Here is a 19,567-nt window from a genome sequence, read left to right as displayed (position 1 = left end):
GCAGTATCACCTGGAAACTTCCTAGAAATGCAAATCTTCTGTCTCACCCCAGACCCACTGAATCAGAAACTTTGAGGTGTTAAACAATCTGGGCTTAATAAGCCCTCCAGGGAATTCTGGCACACACTAAGTTCTCAAGTTATTGAATTAAACATCAGCCCTTAAAGATGAAGTAAATTATATGCAAGAGGAAAAATAGCACAGGTTAAGGTTAACTTCTGCTGCTGGTACATGAGATGAGGTCACAAGTCAAGTCCAGGGTCGGCTACATGGGCACACGATGCTTTGGTAGTGCAGACTTCCAGAATGAATGAAATGAGGTGGGCCTTGAAAACTGGATGAATCCCAAGGAGGAGAGTATTCAAACAATAGCAACCAGTGGAGACGAGCCACTACTGAATCCAGTCTGTGCAGTTCTCCTTGACAAAACGTGACTGGTTGTATGTGGGTGACGACTGTTTGCAAGGACATGTCCAGTGAGGTGTCAATTTGGGCCCATTGCCTTATACAGATCACGTGTCGCAATCAGCTGAAAGCCAGTGAATGTGGCGTCACTGACCCCATCATTAATGTAAATCAGACAAATAATAGGAAACACTTTTATTCTTTAAAAGCAACTGTTTTAAGAAAAAGGAATCAAAACTGTACTTGTTGGTAATCACACTGATCATTATCAGGATAGTACATGCTATTAGGAAAATGTAATTTCTTTTTTTCTGAGATGCTCCCTGCTGGATGATCAGCATCTACGCTATAACGATGTGAACAATACACACTATGAGCATGTTTACTGAGCAAGACAAGAGCCATGGCTTACTCTAAATACTTTCCTTGGCTGCAGTAGATGACCAAATTTGATTATATGTTTTCAGAGCTTAGGAAGGCTAACCACCTAATCATGCCAGAGCTCAACAAACAGCATTAATAATCACCAAAAAAGGCACTTTAAAATACATTTGACAAGGAGTGACACTAATGCAATGAGAACTGGTCTAAGCCCTGCACTAAACTTTGTCATAGATCATATAAATAGTGCATTCTCTTTGTTTCCATACGTATATATAAATATATATATGTGTGTATATACCAACAACCATAAACCTGTATGTGTGTTTATCTCCATAAGTCTCTGGGTAGGGGAAAAAAAAACCTTTGCTGTTTCCTTTAATTTAATAGAACACAAAAATTCTAGTCACTTCACACCTGCAACAAAGAATGAGGAGACGGGCAAATTAACGCAAAAAAGTACCCTACTACACCTTTGTGAATTGACCAAAAAAGCAGTACAATAAATACTCAGAACTTTCCTAAGTTGTCAACTATTGAAATAAAAAAATCTAGTGTTTTAACAAAGTTTATTAGACTAGAGGGAACAAGGAGGATATTTTTGGTACTGTAAATCTCATACCCTCACACATCCATATTGCTTAGGTTGAAGAGAGTGGAATGAACACAAGAAATTTCTTCCACAAATTCTTTCTTTCCGTACCCAAGTTTTAGGTAAGTTGCGTTATTCCACTTAGCTTAACATATAAACAAAGTCTTGTATAAATATATTTTCAGGATGTCTAAATTCTCAAGATATTTTCACAGAGTACTAAAAGTACTTAAAGGATTTTTGTGAAATAAACAGAATTGGCCATATATACCAGTCCACTGCATACACCCAGGCTTGGGTATTTTGGCTCGATGTTCTGAGAGACCAAATATATCCGTGCCAGAGGTGGACAAAAGGCTGACTCGTCCTTCCCAGGAACAAGTGTACAGACTTACTTTTAGATGAGAAAACAATTAGTAATGGCATTTAAAGTTTAATTACTAAACTGTGTAACGCCTGAGGACAAAAATCAGAGCAATTTTTGAAAGGTTAAGAGTCAGACTCTGGGCATTTCCGTTTTTTAGCTGCTGGTTCTTCAGTCGTGTGTGATTCTAAAGTGCCTGCGTTGGATTTGAGACTGGGGTCTGCTTTAAGGTTATCCATGGCAACAGTGAAGCCTGAGAGAAGGTACCCCCCACCTCCGCTCATCAGTAGTTTGGGATGACTTCGATCTGGCAAAACCTAATCAAGACAAAAAGACATTCATGTTTTCCTAAGCAGATAAAGCACATGATAACAATACACATGCCAGAAATGAGAATTTAAATGACAGAGATTCTCTTGAAGATTTAATCGGACCAATTCCTAAAAAGCTCCTTCCTTCATGTGATAGTGTAGATAAAAGTGTAGAATGGTTTAAATGATTTTGTGAAAAATAAAACTGAAGCTGCTGCTCTCAAACCTGAGGCAAGTTCCTGGTGGCAAACGAGCCAATGTCTGTGTAGTACTCTGGGCCTACGCATAGCTTCCTTCCTATTGGCTCCAGGAAGCTTCATGGCCAACAATGGAGCTTGGGTCCACGGAGAAGTAGCTACTAGACATATATCCAGAGCTTCCCTTCCCTGATACCTTGTTAACTGTGACACAATCTCTTCTCTGCTGTTACCATAGCTCAAGAAGATGACTGCCATGAAGGGCAGGGTCCATTCAGGGCTTTGAGTATCCTGGATTAAAGTAGTACGAGGTCCAAGCAGCAGGGGAGGGCCTGTGGCGGACAGGGAGGTGCTGCCTCAGATCTCCCTTCAAGAGGGAACTGGCTGTGAGGAGTTCAGGCAGCAGAAAGCCTGTAGCTGAGGCTCCTTTGGGATCCTCTGCAGCATTCACACCCAGGGAGGCCATGGGCTGCTCCAAGTCGATTACTGAGCATGGGTACCCAGGACCGCAACATTTCTGCCCAATACAGGGCTCCTTTAACAGGCAATCTTTGCTCTGGGGTTTCCCATCATCCTGGCTGAGACATTCTGAAGGCCTCGCTGCAGGCTCTTCCTCCCCATCTTCCTTTCTCTCCCTTCTTTTGCAGAAATCACACCTCCACCACCATCTGAGGGCTTTCCCATCTGATCCTGCTCCCTCTCTCCCTCATCTTTCAGAGGCATCTTCCCCCATAAATCCCTTTCACTTCTAATTCACAGGACCTGAACTGACATGGGGCCCACCAGTAAATCCTGAAAACCTGCTGCAAAGACATCCCAGCAGAGAGGGGAGAGTCACTTTCTTGTCGGCCTAGGGATTTTGCTATTAGCAGTTATTCCCTCCACAATGATCTCGAGGCCTTGGAGAAACATGAACCACAACTGTTTGCATTTTAAGTGTCTCTGGACTGGAATTACAGAGTAATAGACCCTGACGTGAAAGGAGGAAAAGGGTCCAGGAAAAGCCAGGGCACTTTTGAGTTACAGGCAGATTCTTTCATCCCTGTAGACGGAAATAGGGGCATCTATTTAACAACTTCTGGCACTACTGCAGAGAGCCAGTGACTAGGGAGAGCAGCTCCCTGGAAACGACTGGAAGAACACGTACCTGGTAATTCCTGAGCCAGGTTTCAGACAGCCTGAGGTTGATGACCCCTCCTCTTTCCCGCAGTTTTGTGTAGCATTCCAACAGAGGCTAAAGGTATAAACAGAATTTAGTTAAGAATGCCTTTGAGGGCTGCGATTTGAGTATTAACACGCAGATGCAAGAACTCCCGGCCCTTCCATTCCAGCATTACCTCTTTATACTGACAGTAGACCACAAACGGCCTTGAAGGGGCCACGAAGTCCAGCAAAGACAGCAGGAGTGGAGTGGGATGGAAACGACTAGCTACAATTAAACTACAAGGAAAACGTTAAGACAAATTCTCTACTCAGCAAAGCAGAGCATAAATTTTAAAATGCACTTAAAATGATCATCTACTGGGGCGCTTGGTTGGCTCAGCTGCTTCAGCGTCTGCCTTTGGCTCAGGTCATGATCCTCCGATCCTGGGACTAATTCCCACTTTGGGCTCCCTGCTCTGCAGGGAGTCTGCTTCTCCTCTCCCTCTGCCACTCCCCCTGCTTGTAATCTAATAAATAAATAAAATCTTAAAAAAAATGATCATCTATTCATTTGCCATGACTCACACGAGGAAGAGCTTTAAAGACAACATTCTACAAATTCCCAAAAAACCATAAAATCATGAGATATTACTTTCTAAGAAACACAAAATGAATTAAAAGCTCTCTTGGTGCTTGGCAACTCTAAGTAGCATTTAATGACATTCTTGATTAAAAAAAAATTGGAAATAAATCCAACACTGTAATTCTGGCTTTCCAGTTACCAGAATCTACATCTCCTGTCAGGTTTTCCTTAGCCTTTACCATTAGCCAGCATCACATCAATTTGAATGCCCTACCACCTGCATGTAGCAGGACCACACAGACTCATCTGATACACTGTCACTGGAGACATTTCAAATTTATTCTAAAACTCTGAAACCAGCACAATCAATTTCCCACCTCCACCAGATGCAGCCTTCTTTCTTTAAAAACCCAAGATAGAATCACCATCTCTGCTCCCACTATAATCAAAGCAGACACACAGACAGAGAATTCTAATCTGTTTGAAGCACAGCCCATGAGCACCCAGATATCTGCATTCCTTCATCAACGCACCCATCTGAGTTTCTTTCACTCAGCAGAGCAGCAGCCTCTAAATGTCTTTTCCTTTGCTCTTCTTGTCTCCTCTGCTTTTCCTGAATCTTCAAGAAGAAAAAGAAGAAACTAATGTACTGAGGTCGTTCAGTCAGGTTCATGGATATGCTGGTCAGAACATTTCCACAGTATTTATCAACTTGGACTAGAGCAACAGAAGGTCATTCATGAGGAAGTTGAAAACACACAAACCCGTTTGTTATAGAACAATCAGTAAGCTACCTATACAATGCTTCTGGATCCTGAAGCTCCATCCCAAAGAATACATCACACACGTGCGTACACCCACACACACATTTTCTCCATCTATTTTGGTATTTATTATCTTGGGCACTGATGTTCCAAAGCCAAACCAAATCTCAGTGCTTCGATGAAGTTAACTCAAACCCTGAGGGGAATATTATGAAGGTTAGGGGGACTCTTAACACTTACGTAATCCTTTTTGCTTCCTCTCTCTTTAGGCTCCTTATATTCTGGATCTTGAGAGACGATTTCCATTGTTTCCTGTTCTGGTGGATGATGGCTCTCTTGGGCTTCTGCCACGCTGTCTTCATTCTCCTGTTCCGAAGTCTGTTTTTCCTCCAGGGTGCCATTACTTTCTTCAACTGAAGCACTGTCTTTAGGCTCTGAAGATAACATCTCCGCAGAAAATGTTCCATTTAGGAGACTGTCCACTTTGTTGAGTGGGAAATCATAAAGACCACTGAGGAAAGATTTGGGAAATCCAAAACATGCTGTTGCTGCCCGAACAGGTCCACCTCCAGGGTACAGCTGAATAATGGAACCAAAACCTGAAGAGATTAAAAAATTAACAGCTGCTCGATGGAGGTGATTCTAGACTCAGCAAACCCTCAGGGTCCTCCACAGTATGAAGACTGAAGGCTCCACTCTTCAGGGGCTGCAGGATGATGCAGCTCCCTGGGTGGTCTGTTCAGCCACTCAATATTCCCAATGAAGGAAATATAATTCCAAAACACATGAACCTCCACGTGACACTATGGTAAAACCCTGTGATCGTGCAAATTTGGGTGTCACATGATTGGTAATTGGCTCTCAGCTTTCCCCCAGTCCAATCCTCAATCAGGGCAGTCAGAAGCTCTTATCCGCCACAGGATTAGAGAGAGGGTAGGCAAACCAGGCTGTGTTGTGTTCCTCCAGGACAAAATATACCCCTCGTAGTCTTCTCATCCAATCCCCTCAACTCAGGCCAATAAAATGAGAACCAGCTATTCAAGAATTTACTGAAATCACTGTCCTGGAGGTCCAAGCCAGCCAAAGGCTTCTTAAACATCCCCACTGATACTGAAGTTGGGGCAAGGGCAATTGCCATCCAGGGGCACCGACACAGCACTGGCTGGGAGATGTGGACTCTGCAGGAAGGTCCTAGGGACTGGGGTGGTGCGGGCCTACCCAAGCCATTTTGTGAATCTTGCAGTAATTCAGCCTTTCTGTGCACTTGAGTTTTCAGGCCCTTCCACTCACGTCAGGGTAGTGCTTTAATGAACCTAAAAATGCTAAATCTTACCTCCCATCCGTTCCATCATTGCACCCAGCACCAAGCCTGCACAGGTTTCCATTACGATCATTTTATTGCCAGCACGGACATTTCCCAACGTCAACATCTGGGCTAGTGTATCATATCTCATGTGGCTAAGGAAAAAAGAATGATTCGTTTATTTTAGCTAAGCAGGGCCAGCTATTTTAATCATTTTTTAAAGTTTTATTTCGTAAAAATTATGTTGGTAAGATTATAGACTGCTTTGGAGGCAACAGTAAAAAGAACTTACAATTCATGAGGTAGGAGGACACTTTATGCAGGTGAGCAAGTTTTTCATTTTACTTAAAATCATGACTTTTCTTAAAGATATATTTTCCCCCAATTATACTTTTGAAAGGAAACAAAGCGTACTTAATTTTTCCAGGTTCTCTTGCATAATACATAATTGAAAGAATGCGGGTGGATGGCTTCACAACAGTAACGATGGCTTCATACCTGGGGAAGAAAAAAGAGGACATCTGTTTTTAAAAACTGGCTGAAAAGTATTTTATTTTTAATAATACACATTTTATAAATCCTTAAAGATTTAATGCTTTCATCCTTTTTGAACAAAATCCACTTACTTCTTTTTCTTCTTTTTTATATATTTATCTTGAGCAAATTCTGTCTTGTCCCGGAATGTTGTACTATTTTCAATTAGCTGCTGAACTATTTCCTATAAGAAAAGGAGCAAGCAGATTTCCTGAAACTTTATTTCCACTGAAATGATAACTTCAAAGGTTTCTTACCCTGGAATGTATCCAAAGGTCTGATTTTCCAGTCCCTTTTCCACAGAAGTCCAAATGAATAAACTGCATTTTTTACTCTATCTAGAACTTGTATTAAAACACAAGTACCTTTAACTGCACTTAAAACAGGGTAAAAAAACTCAGAGCTACATAATAAAGGGAGAAAGGATGTAAAGGAAACTGTCCTTCCTGAAGACACTGGCTGAAAACATTACTGAAAATGAACCAAGTTAAGCTCTGATATGCACTAAGCTATTAAATTCTCTTTTGCTAATAATATCAGTAATTCACTCACTTACATTCCTGCATATAAGAAATGAAATCTTTGATCTACTGAATGGCATGTACATGTCAAGCTACTTCTAAGAGAAAAACAGTATTTTTACATTTCACCTTAAGTAAATCCTGCTTTAAAATCCAAGCAATTTCCTCAATACCAAACAAAAGCAAAACACAACATCCTTCGAATATTACCTCTCCTTTAATGCCTTTGTCCTTTAAAGCTTTTATGTCATCTTGAGTAAGTTTCTGAGATTTCCCATCATCAATTATATTTCGATTATCAGTGCCTGCTTCTTTGGTCTCTAAGGAAGGAAATTGCTTAATGACATTTATGATCTGAAGTTACGTAAAATCTTTCTTCTTCTAAGTTCATGTCCACATCCAGCCCATCCTGTATATGCTCTGGCCCCTGACGACCTTTTCTGACCTCATTTCTTAACCCCACTGCTTCAGCCACAATACCCTTCTATTCCTTAGACACACCAAGCCCAGGCTCACTACAGGGCTTTGGCACCCGCTGCTCCCTCCACTTGGGAGTGCCTTCATGACAGAGCTCTAGGTCCTTCCCATCCCTCTGGGCTGAGCTCATTGTCTCAGCCACGTCTCACCCAATCAGTCTCCAGTACACCTCCCTGCTTTACCATCTTCACAGCACACATCACCATCTGCAAGTGTGTTGTCTGCCTGTCTACTTATTCTTGGTGTTCCCCACTGCTTGGTACACTTTATGAGATGATTTAGACAGTGCCTAATCATGCCTGGCACATATTTGGTGCTCAATAAAACTATGGAGGTTAGTTTAAAAGTATTTAATTAACTGGTTTGAACCAAAACTTCAATAGTATTTTAGTTACTTGATTTTAAAAACGAACTATTTTTATTTTATTAAGAAAATATTTTACGTACATTTATTTAAACAAATATTGAAATATTTAATTTTAATTAACAATAACAACTAAAATTATGGGGCCTTTGCTACAGGTAAGGCACTGTTAAGAACTTCCTATGTGTTATGTGACTGAACACTGGCTACAGCCTAGGCATTACATGTATTTATGGCTCCATTTTACAGATGCAGACACAAGACCTAGAGAAACCAAGTAACCTGCCTAAGGTTACAAGGCAAGTGACGAAACTGGAACTTAAACCTAGTCAGTTAAATTTGAAGCCAGACTCTTAACTCTACCTGACATGCTAATAACTGCCTGCAGGTGTTATCTAACTTCGGGGCACTGAAAGGACTCTACCTGCTCTTACACTGAAGTAGCAAGGATTCTTCTAGGATTAAAAACTTGGCCCAAAAGTCAGAAAGCCAGTTAATCATGGGCTGGAGCCAGAATTCCAAAGCCAAAGGCAGACCTTGCTTCATTCTACCAAGCTACAGTTCTTAGATTATAGGTTTAAATTTCCTTGGGGATAGCCTGGGTTAGCATTTTAGAATTGGGATTGACAGGTTTCAGACTAGCCAGCTCAAGAGCACCTATTTCATATACCCAAAGTAGTGCACCTGAAGTAGGCTCTTCCTTCTTCTTCTTAGGCTGAAGACTTCCTCCATTGGTCACTTCAAATGTGGTCCCATAACTATGGCCAATGACGTTATCCAGATAGAACCACTGTTTTTCAAAAGTTACTTTTCTAGGGAAGAAAATGCAATTAGCTGAATCTCATTTGCATTCAGTATAGAAAAGATAGGCTCAATCAAGTTTATTTCAAAACTGGTCTCCATAAAGAATGATCAGCAGCATGATCTCTGAACATAAACTGACAAAGGAACCAGAGAGAACTGGGTTGGGGCAGAGACATAAAATTAGTAAGAACCTACAAAAACACTGAATTTGAAAGGAGAAAAAGGACAGAAGACCTTCCTCTTCTGAGGCCCTGGTCTGACTCCAATTTGCAGTGACAGGATGTCCAGACTCACAGCTTTGTGGATTTCCTGTATAGCATAAAGAGTCACCAAGACTGCCAGCCCACTGGACACACATTGTCATACCCCTTGCAACTTTTTTTTTTTTTTTTTTAAAGATTTTATTTATTTATTTGAGAGAGAATGAGAAAGAGAGAGCATGAGAGGGGGGAGGGTCAGAGGGAGAAGCAGACTCCCTGCTGAGCAGGGAGCCCGATGCTGGGACTCCAGGATCATGAACTGAGCCGAAGGCAGTTGCTTAACCAACTGAGCCACCCAGATGCCCCCACCCCTTGCAACTCTAACTAGAAACTCTCAAAATTGAACTATCATTGAGATGACAGGGATTTAACAAATTACCTGGTCTAACTGGCTATTTTCTTTCAAAATTATCTAGTAAAAACAGAGTTGCCTAGCTGGCTCAGTCAGTAGAGAATGAGACTCTTGATCTCAGGGTCGTGAGTTCAAGCCTCACACTGGGTGTGGAACCTACTTAATAAACAAACAAACAAAATTATCTAGTAAAGGCAAATTATATTTACAGATAAACATTATTGACAATCTATACATTTGGAAATGGTGCTTAACACTGACAGTGCTCTACTGAGGATCAGCTTTCCCCATTACCTGGATTTTTATCTTATTATCATTTAAAATGAAAATCCCACAAAAACAAAACAAAAAAAATTTTTTTTTTCCAAAAAAAGAAAACTAATATCCCCTGAGTATTGACCAGTGGCTAGGCAGTATGTGCCAGTGTTTAATATTTTATTTAATTCTCACAGTAATCCTAGGACACAGCTCCTTCCAGAAAAGCAACCTGAGGCTTAGGGAAAAAGTATTTTGTCCAAGATTCAGTTAAAAAGTGGAAGCTGGGATTAAAATCGAGGTCAGCCTGACCCCAAAGCCTGGTTCCTTCCATTATATCACACAGTCTGCTCCAGAAGAGACCAGTGGATCTCAGGAAGCCCCGCCTAGTTTTACGACATGGCCCATGTCCACAGAACTCCGAATCCTGGAAGACACGTACTGGTTAATTTTGTTTGTGCCCCACCCATACCTTCTTTTCCTTTCTCTGTGCCCCAGGAGTCTACGACAAATGCATAGACCACATCACCCAGACTCCCTCGCCAAAAGTTTCCCACTACTGCTAGACCCTGGGTGCATCACCATTCTCTGTTGGTTCTCTAAACCTTGCCACACCACTGTATGTGTATGTGTCACATCTTCATTAAATCTCCTCACTGAATCATCTGAGTGAACTCCCGTGAGATCCTAAGTGATCCAGATAGGGTCAATTTTTATTCTTTGCTAGGTGCCCAGTTTCTATAACATAACAGAACATAATAGACTCTCAAAATATTTGCTGACATAAATTCAGTCAATCCAGTTGAAACTCAGTTTAGCCCAGATGTGCACCCCATACTCTCATCCCTTGAACACCCTTGTGCTAATGAAACACTGAGTCTGAGCCGGGTTGGGTTTACCATCTGGCAGCTGGTCCGATATGCAAAGAAGGGTGGGTCGCTCAAACTGATGCATGACAAGAGGTCACAGCCCCAGTCAGGAAAGTGGGGCCCAGTCAGAAGAATGTGGTGCCATGTCTTCACTGAGAAGGAGTGGGATTTGCAGAGTCTCCTTCTCAATGAGTCATATTGCTTCTGCCCAACCAGATGTGTACAGACCCAAAGAAGAGTGAAGTGAGAGTCTGCCCTGGAATGTAGATGAGTTCAGAAGGTCATTTACTAAATAAAATGGAAATTAATGCACTGGCTTCTACCAAGAAAAGTAGTGGAAAGTATTTCCAAATAAATATGTCTAGCGTGCTTACAGACTACTTTTTAGAAATGAAGATGTTACTATCTGCCTTGTTGGTAATGAAAAAGCTCTTGTCTAAAAGAGCACATTAACAATCACACTCAAACAACCACATTTTAAAATTAAGTAACTTAGGGGTGCCTGGGTGGCTCAGTCGGTTAAGCGTCTGCCTTCGGGTCAGGTCATGATACCAGGGTCCTGGGATAGAGTCCCGCATCGGGCTCCCTGCTCAGCAGAGAGCCTGCTTCTCACTCTGCCTACTTGTACTCTCTATCTCTCTGCCAAATAAATAAACAAAACAAAACAAAACAAAACCCTTTAAAATTAAGCAACTTAAAAGTATGAGAAAGAAAAACCAAAATTTCACCTGTATGGTCATTATAAAGCTGTGTAAACTTTGGTATCATTCATCAAACTTACAAGGACTTTGCTGCACTGCTATACTTCAATTAAAAAGTTTAAATAACTAGTATTGGCTCTTTCCAACAATTATATACTTGAAGGCTGACCCATATTTCTAACCAGAATTTCTGATTAGAAGAGAAAATGATGCAGATATATTTCTGGACTAAAGGGAACACCCACCCCCCAACCCTGTATTTCCTTGCCTTTACTAAATTGATTCTTGTGCAATAAAACTTGGTTGTCACCAGCAAGGTGCTTTGGGGACTGTTAACCTATTTTCTAATGACACCTGTTTCACTTTTTTTTTAAGATTTTATTTATTTATTTGAGAGAGAGAGAGAGAAAGAGAGAGCAGGGGCAGAGAGAGAGGGACAAGCAGACTTTCCACTAAGCAGGGAGCATGACGCGAGGTTCAATCCCAGGACCCCAAGATCATGACCTGAGCCGAAAGCAGACACTTAAGGGACTGGGCCACCGTGGTGCCCCACACCTGTTTCACTTTAAATACCAGTCAACAGTTTGATTCACACAGGAGTAAAATAATTCATCTCATGTGCGCACTTAAAACTCCAAATCTACCACTTCCTAGCCTATGGTCTGCAGAAAGCTGTTCTCCTGACACTGAACTCAACTTATTTCATTGTCAAAAGTACTATAATAACCTAACTCAAAAGAAAGCTTGGTTGTATTTTTCAGATAATTAACTGAAACATCTCAATTCTTTTTCAGCATTAATGAGCTTTTGGGGTTTAACAACCTCACCACCCCTGCCAAGAAGCTACCAAAAATTCCCACTTCTCTACTATTAAAATAGAGTTGTAACTAATCAGCAGGTTCACAAATCAAGCCTAATTTCAAGTTTTGAGACCCTGAGCAAACTGTTTTTGGGGAATTTAACTTTCCTAGACCTGGCATCCCTTCCTGTAAAGTGAGGGAACCCTAGAGTGATCCTACGTGCTATGAGAAGTTGCTCTCCAACGTTATTACGCGTAAAGTTATTCCAGTTTGGATAGAGAGAAGAGCCCGAGGGACAGAAAAGATCGGAGAGGTTTCATTTTTTGTGGGATTGATCCTGCTGAGGGAATAGGGAGAAAGGATGGTCTATGGGGAAAAGGCAGGGGAGGGGAGGACCCTGAGAGGCAAGAATATCAGAGGATGATTGATGGGTTCTGTGAGATAACAGGAGTAGAACATATCACGGACCTAGAAGAACCGCAGGACAGAAGGAAAGGTAAGCGTGCGGAGGGGGGGAGGGTATCTGAGCATCCGAGGGGCAAGAATGGAAATGGGACCCTGTGGAAAGATCGAGAGGGATGTTGAAGGCAGAAAGTCAGGTTTGAAACCATGGAAGGAGCACTCTGCAGGAAGACAGGAGTGACAGGTGAGACCCCGAGGGCCGAGAATGGGACGTTGGGGGGAAAGGCCTCTGTAGGAAGACCAAAAGGAAATAACGAAAGAGGAGATTGGGGATCCACAGAATCAAGAACGGGACCCTGGTGGGAGGGGCTCTGGGGGGAAGGGGTAACGAGAAAATGGGGACGGAGACACCTAAGGCCAACAACCTGACTTACTTTCTCCGCTGGACTTGCACTGCTTTAAACACATCTTCCCGTTTCAGCACCACGAAGTCGCCGTCGCGGATGCGGTGGTCCCCAAGATGCGGTGGCTGTGGGCCCGGCAACTCTCCTGAGCCCTCCATGAAGCTCAGCCGGTCTCCCCGCTCTGCAGCGTCTCTCCTGCCCCCCGCACCCCGCCCCTCGTGCTCCGCTTTCGCCGCGGCCAGCTTCACTGCCACAAGCCGAGGGGACGCAGAACCCTCCGACCGGCACCGCCCCCACGTGCTGCGAGCCGCTTCCGCTTTCCGGTCGGAACCTCGGGACAGCTTCCGGCAACCTCACGGCTTCCGTCTGGCCGAATTCTTTGATTGGCTGCACTCTGTTCCGCCCCTCTTGTCTCGCGGTTCCTTGGACGGAAGTTGCGTCACAGACGCGCCAAAAAGGAATTTGGAATTTGACGAGTTCAGCTTGAGTGGGTAAAGGCTTTCCCGCGAGGCTGCGAGGTGTCCGGGAGGGGGAGGGGGGGTGGGGAAACTGAGGCACCCGGGCTGCTCCAACAGATGAGACTCGGCCCCCGCGCGAGGACGTCAGGAGGACTGCAACTGAAGGGACTTGGGCGGGAGTCACCTGAGGAGCTCAGACCTCAGTTTCTTCTTGGCCCCACCTCTCTCCGGGAGGAGGGGAGAGCCCGGCGGGGCGTACCTGCTGCCACTAGGAACCTGCCCAGCTGAGAACCGAGAGAGCTTTGGGACCTCTATTTTTTGCAAGTAAGAACAGCTTGAGGAGCCCTAAATGAAGTAGGGTATTTAACGAAGCACAGCAGACCCCCCCCCCCCCCGGGTGGCTCCTTTACTCAGTTCTGCAGTCCTATTTCTTGCGTTTGTGTTGGAATTTTTACTAGTTATTCTCACTCTGTTATCTCATTTGGGAAATATATGGCAGGTAGCGTTCTCGAAGGAGCGCTTCATCTTGGGAGTCTGAAGACGGAGTTTGGAGCTCAGTATTGCCACCAAACAACTTGAATCTTGATCAGTTTCTCAGGGCTTCATTTTCCTGACTTGCGATGTGGTCTGGACGATTATCAGTTTTGTCTTGTCCTAACATCGTGAACTTGTTTGGGTATTAACTTATTTATTAATTAAATCCCTTCAGACAGATTTGGATATGGTGTTTTGTGAAGAATTGCACTACAGTGTACGGATATATTCTTTATTTCTTTTTATCCTTAGGATATGAACTATTTTTAAAAATAGACTTTATTTTTTAGAACAGTTTTAGGTTTTAGAAAAATGGCACAGAAAGTGCAGAGAGTTCCCTTGTATTTTCTCTTCCCTCCCCTCAGACCGGTTCCCCTTGTTAACACCCTGCAGTAGTGTGCTACATTTGTTGCAATTAATGGACCAATATTGATGCGTTATTACTAGCTAAAGTCCAGAGTTTATGTTAGGGTTCACTTTTTCTGTAGTACAATTCCATGGGCTTTGACAAATGCATAATGTCATATATCCACCACTATAATATCATACAGAATCATTTCACTGCCCTAAAAATGTCCTGTGCTCCACCCATATGAGTTTTTTTAAAACCCATTTTAAGGGTCACTTATATTTTGAATCTTTGGTACTTAGCCAGAACTATCTTTGAGTTTAAAAAAAATGAGTATCTTGCTATGTACAAAACAAAAAATGTGAAGAGAGAACTAGCAAAAAAAAAAAGGATTATAATATATTAACAAATATATTAACAAATAACAAATATCAAAAAAAATGATTGCATTCCAATGAATTCATCTAAAAACTAAATTTATCTAATCAGTATTGACCTGGAAATGATCTTTCTTTTATTGTCTTTTTAAGAAGTTGTTAATTCCGGAAACTTAACTTCTTTCTCATTTAACCCTACAGAGAAGAAAGATTGAAACGTGTATGTACCATGTCCCACTCCTATGCTTCCCCAGAAAGGTCTACATTAGCTGCCTATGTAAGAATATCCTTGTATCTCTGATAAAAGTGGATATGACATGCAAGATTGACTGTATATAAGGGGCTATGATGATGTATTCCTAGTGTCACAGGTCAGGATTATGTTCAGCCAGTGCTGCTCTTTTATATGTGCATTTATAAGTCTAAAACACTACAAACAGGTCATCTCAGAGTTAATTACTTGTCTTATTTTCATTGCTATAGGAGGAGCTCCTTGCAAACAGGTGCAGTACTTTATTTTTATCCCATGAACATTCAGTATACTTGGTGAAACACCATGGGTATACCTTAAAAAGAGATGGGACCATTTGCAATGACATGGATAGAGCTAGAGAGTTTAATGCTAAGGAAAATAGGTCAGTCAGAGAAAGACAAATACATGATTTCACTCATGGAATTTAAGAAACAAATGAGCAGGGCGCCTGGGTGGCTCAGTCGTTAAGCGTCTGCCTTCGGCTCAGGTCATGATCCCAGGGTCCTGGGATCGAGTCCCACATCGGGCTCCCTGCTCAGCGGGAAGCCTGCTTCCCCCCCTCCCCCCCCCCCTTCTTGTTTCCCCCCTCCCTGTCTCTCTCTCTCTGTTTAAAAAAAAAAAAAAACTTTAAAAAAAAAAAAAAAAAAAGAAACAAATGAGCAAAAGGGGGATAAAGAAAGAGACAAACCCAGAAACAGACTCATACTAACTATAGAGAACAAACTGATGGTTACTAGAAGGAGGTGGGTGGGGTGGGTGGGTGAAATAGGTGATGATGGGGATTAAGGATGCACTTGTTGTGGTGAGCACCAGGGTTGTATGGAAATATTGGATCACTGTGTGGTACATCTGAAACATATTACACTGCATGTTAACTAACTGGAATTTAAATAAAAACTTAGAGAGAGAGATGGGAATTAGAAGGGTAACTGTGGAGTGTTTGAGGCTACATCTCCTATTACCATAGTGTACACTGTTGCAGGCCTGTTTGCTAATCTCAAACTAGAATACATTAATTTTCTCTTATTAACTATGTTAATACATTCTTTTTTTTCCCCACATATGTAACTTTTATTATTTTTTTCTTTTTAACAGCTTTATTGAGTTATAACTTGTTTTTTTAAAGATTATGTTAATACATTCTTATCACTATTTTCACTGTAATCTTGATGAAGATCTTGGTCTTTCAGAAAATATGAATGGAGACTATAGAGGCAGAGGATTTGGACGAGGAAGATTTCAAAGCTGGAAAAGAGGAAGAGGTGGTGGGAGCTTCACAGGAAAATGGAGAGAGAGAGAACGCAGACCTGACCTGAATAAAACCATGAGAAAACATACTTCTGGTAGGGGAGGACAAGGATTGTTCAATATTTTTTTCCTCCACAAAGGAAACTATGCCTGTCCTACAAAGCAGTTTAACTTAAATTTCAGTCTTATTTGATGTTACTCCTTAAAGTAATATTCAAACATTAAGATCCAAAATTTTTACTGAAACCTCTAACTTAACCTGTAACTACTAATATCATGTCAGCTTCTTAATCCTGGAAGGAGAAGCAAGTTGGAAAAAAAATGTTCTATTTCTCCTGACCTAGTGCTTGCTTTGATAGCACATATACTATTTCTGCTGACCTAGTATTCTGTTGTTTTGTTTTGTTTTCAGAACAAACCTCACAGACTTTGCTACTACAATCAACATTGGATCAGTTAATACCATATAAAGGCTGGAAGCTTTATTTCTCTGAAGGTAGAGTTGAAAGTACCATAAATTCTATTTTCTTAACTTGTCTTTGGATGTTACATCTCATATTACTATCATTTGGCTTACTGATAGATGCCACCTTCTTCAGTTTTAGTTCACCCAAACAATTAAATCATGTTTGTTTCAAGAATATTTTAGGTTTTATATCAGGAAAGGAGAAACCTCATTAGGTATTTCAAAAAGGGGATTTAATGCAGGGAATTAAAATATACAGATGGAAGTCTAAAGAGCAAAAGGGAAACATTGAGGTAAGCCCCCAGATAATAATAACTTCTGGAAGCAGCAACCATCCTTATGGCTGAGGGTACAAAAGGTAAGAAGTTCTGAAGTGGCCAAGACCTAGGAATTCAAAGGAAGGGCTGTTGCTTCAGCCACTGAGGGGTAACCTACAAAGCTGTGCTTGGACCTCTGAAGGGTGCCCTTCACACCTGTGCTCAGACCACTGCAGTGAATGAAGCTGCTTGTTGGTGATAACTCTGGTGGGACGATTACACAGTTGATGCTCAGAGCTGGAGGCTGGAACTATAGCTACTTTCTCTAGCTGAAGAGATGCTGAAAAGAATTAGAAACAAAAAATCTTCCTTTCTTGCCACCTTCCAGTCTTATTTGATGTTTGAAGTGCCTGCAATTGGCAGAACCTAGAGGGAGTCTGGGAAATGCACTGTGCAGATCTCGATCATAGCATCACAGAGCAGAAAATGGAGGGGTGGGCTTGGAACCGAGAGACCACCAACACAGGTTTGTGTAGAAACACACTTAAGGAATCTCCCCTTTTATAATCAAGAACATCAGCTAGCATCATATACTTGTCTTTATAGGTTTGGAGACTAGTCTTTTCGGCATTCTTTTTTTTTTTTTTAAGATTTTATTTATTTATTTGACAGAGAGAGACACAGCAAGAGAGGGAACACAAACAGGGGGAGTGGGAGAGGGAGAAGCAGGCTCCCCGCTGAGCCAGGAGCCGGATGCAGGGCTCGATCCCAGGACCCTGGGATCATGACCTGAGCTGAAGGCAGACGCTTAACGATTGAGCCACTCAGGTGCCCCTCTTTTCTGCATCTTAACAGTTTCTATGATATGTCTTTTATTAGTTATGGGTTATATGTGCATATATATCTGTGGGTTATTTTCCCACTAGATTGTGTACTTCTTTAAGAGGGCAAAGACCTTGCCCCATACAAGGCACTCAGTATTCATTTGGTGAATGAATAAAGTGCTTTACAAATGTTTTCTGTATTGCGAGTCTGTATTTTTCTATTATATACACAGATGTGTTTCATAACTGATGTGTCTTTTGCTGCTTTAGGATGCATTAGCTAGCTGTTAGCCCAGAACACTAGAAGTGATCTTTAGACTGGTCCTAAAGATGGAGTTCAGGAGATACCTTAGGTTTATATCATCTGTACTTCCAAACTACTTCACGGTATTTTTTCTCTGTGGGAGACCAATTTGAAAATGTTACAGAACTTCCAGTATAAAGGTTTTAGGACCAGAGTGAAGTAGTGGTCTGTCTCCTCTCATTTCAGGATGTGGCAATATGGACTAGTAGAATTTACTTTGCAAAGACTGATTGTCTTTAGCTCTGTTTCTGAATAATTTATTTAGTTCATATGTCTAGTTTTGGCTTTATTATAATTTTCATTTTAAACTTTATTATATAAGCTATTTGAACTACTAGGTCCTATTAAGTGTCAAAGGCTCAGTACTAAGATTCCCAGATATTGGTGCTTTTAGAGAGAGTCACTTCCTGGGGTGTCTGGGTGGCTCAGATGGTTAAGCATATGCCTTCGGCTCGGGTCATGATCCCAGGGTCCTGGGATCGAGCCCCACATCCGGCTCCTGGCTCAGTGGGGAGCCTGCTTCTCCCTCTGCCTCACCCCCTGCTTGTGCTCTCTCTGTGTCTGTCTCTCTCTCTCTCTCTCTCTGTGTCTCGAATGAATAAAATCTTTAAAAAAAAAAAAGTCACTTCCTATTTGCATTTAAGATTATGCAGACCTAAACTTGTCTTAGAATCTTAACTATTCACTCAGTACTTACCTATATACTTATGTAAATGTGATCAGAATGCAAAGTAATTGGAAAAAGTCATCTACCATGTATACAGTGTTTCTTCCGTCTCATGAAAATTATGTCTCTACACGTGATTATTAGTGCTAATGCCATTTTGTTGGATTAGTTTACAGCAATAGCTCTCCTTTCATTCAGAAGATTCAAGCATTTGAAAATTTTTTCACAAGGCGTATTGAGTTATATGATAAGGTAAGATTCCTGTACAACAAAGTTACTAATCCACCTTTATGTGTTGTCTTCTAGAACAGTATATTTGAGGTGCTAGTGATCAGTAGATGGTGCAGCCAGACAGCCTGGATCCAGATCCCACCTTTGCCACTTAGCTGCAGTATGGACTTCAGTGTATTACTTAAGTTCTTTGAACCTTGGTTTTCTCATGTATAAGTTGGGCATAATAGTATTAATACCACTGAGGGTTGTTAAGAGGCATAAATAATATATTTTAAATACTTTAAGTGGTACAAAACTTACTGTACTTACTCATTTTTATCACCATATAAATATGTTTTTTCAAAGTGTGTAATTGAATGTTTAGTTATGATAGTTAACTCCAAAAAAGCCATCATGTTTTCATGCCTTGATATTTTATAGGATGAAATAGAAAGGAAGGGAAGTATTTTGGTGGATTTTAAAGAACTGACAGAAGACGATGAAATGGCTGACTTGATACCAAATATAGCAAATGAGTTGAGGGATACACCTGAGAAAACCTTGGCTTGCATGGGTCTGGCAATACATCAGGTAAAGACTTCTCTTGTGCAGACTCTGTCAAAATTTTAAAGGAAGATTTTACAATAACAGTACCTTCTCAAAAAGATACTTAGTTTTTAACCAACAGACATTGGCTAGAACTGAAAGGTTGCAATCCTGTCCTAAAAAATACCATTCATTCTGTATACAACAGCTTATCTAAATATGACATTTATTTTAATTTATTTGAATTAGTCTATTGAAGATAATACAGAAATTAAAGAGCTCCTT

At 41.4% G+C, this 19,567-nt stretch overlaps 2 protein-coding genes across 2 annotated transcripts in view; one reads left to right on the top strand and one right to left on the bottom strand.

Annotated features, from left to right (window-relative positions):
• Positions 1-594: 594 nt before the first annotated feature.
• Positions 595-13,092, bottom strand: TRMT6 (tRNA methyltransferase 6 non-catalytic subunit). The gene is made up of 11 exons (XM_021689072.1): positions 12,817-13,092; positions 8,624-8,751; positions 7,309-7,418; positions 6,670-6,761; positions 6,458-6,541; positions 6,074-6,198; positions 4,981-5,339; positions 4,510-4,595; positions 3,588-3,690; positions 3,398-3,484; positions 595-2,059 (listed from the first exon to the last, which is right to left on the bottom strand). Exons 1-11 carry the CDS (start codon positions 12,942-12,944, stop codon positions 1,868-1,870), a joined length of 1,494 nt encoding a protein of 497 aa, XP_021544747.1. The 5' UTR covers positions 12,945-13,092; the 3' UTR covers positions 595-1,867.
• A 455-nt stretch (positions 13,093-13,547) lies between these two features.
• The window catches only part of MCM8 (minichromosome maintenance 8 homologous recombination repair factor), a 39,043-nt gene continuing 33,023 nt past the window's right edge, over positions 13,548-19,567 (top strand). The window contains exons 1-5 of the mRNA XM_021688926.1: positions 13,548-13,568; positions 15,948-16,100; positions 16,418-16,501; positions 18,693-18,775; positions 19,178-19,327. Of these exons, the coding sequence (XP_021544601.1) occupies positions 15,953-16,100; positions 16,418-16,501; positions 18,693-18,775; positions 19,178-19,327 (465 nt within the window). The 5' untranslated portion in view covers positions 13,548-13,568; positions 15,948-15,952. The remainder of the gene's footprint in view (positions 13,569-15,947; positions 16,101-16,417; positions 16,502-18,692; positions 18,776-19,177; positions 19,328-19,567) is intronic.

The sequence above is a fragment of the Neomonachus schauinslandi genome, chromosome 10 (assembly GCF_002201575.2).
Source record: "Neomonachus schauinslandi chromosome 10, ASM220157v2, whole genome shotgun sequence".
NCBI lineage: Eukaryota > Metazoa > Chordata > Mammalia > Carnivora > Phocidae > Neomonachus > Neomonachus schauinslandi.
Note: the sequence above shows the minus strand (reverse complement) of the source record. Positions and strands in the feature narration are given on the sequence as shown.

Coding starts and splice junctions, on each gene's coding strand:
- TRMT6 (XM_021689072.1), bottom strand. CDS start 12,944: ATGGAGGGCTCAGGAGAGTTGCCGGGCCCACAGCCACCGCATCTTGGG. Junction 8,752..12,816: donor GTGCAAGTCCAGCGGAGAAA/GTAAGTCAGGTT, acceptor TTTCTTCCCTAG/AAAAGTAACTTTTGAAAAAC. Junction 5,340..6,073: donor AATGATGGAACGGATGGGAG/GTAAGATTTAGC, acceptor TAATCTCTTCAG/GTTTTGGTTCCATTATTCAG.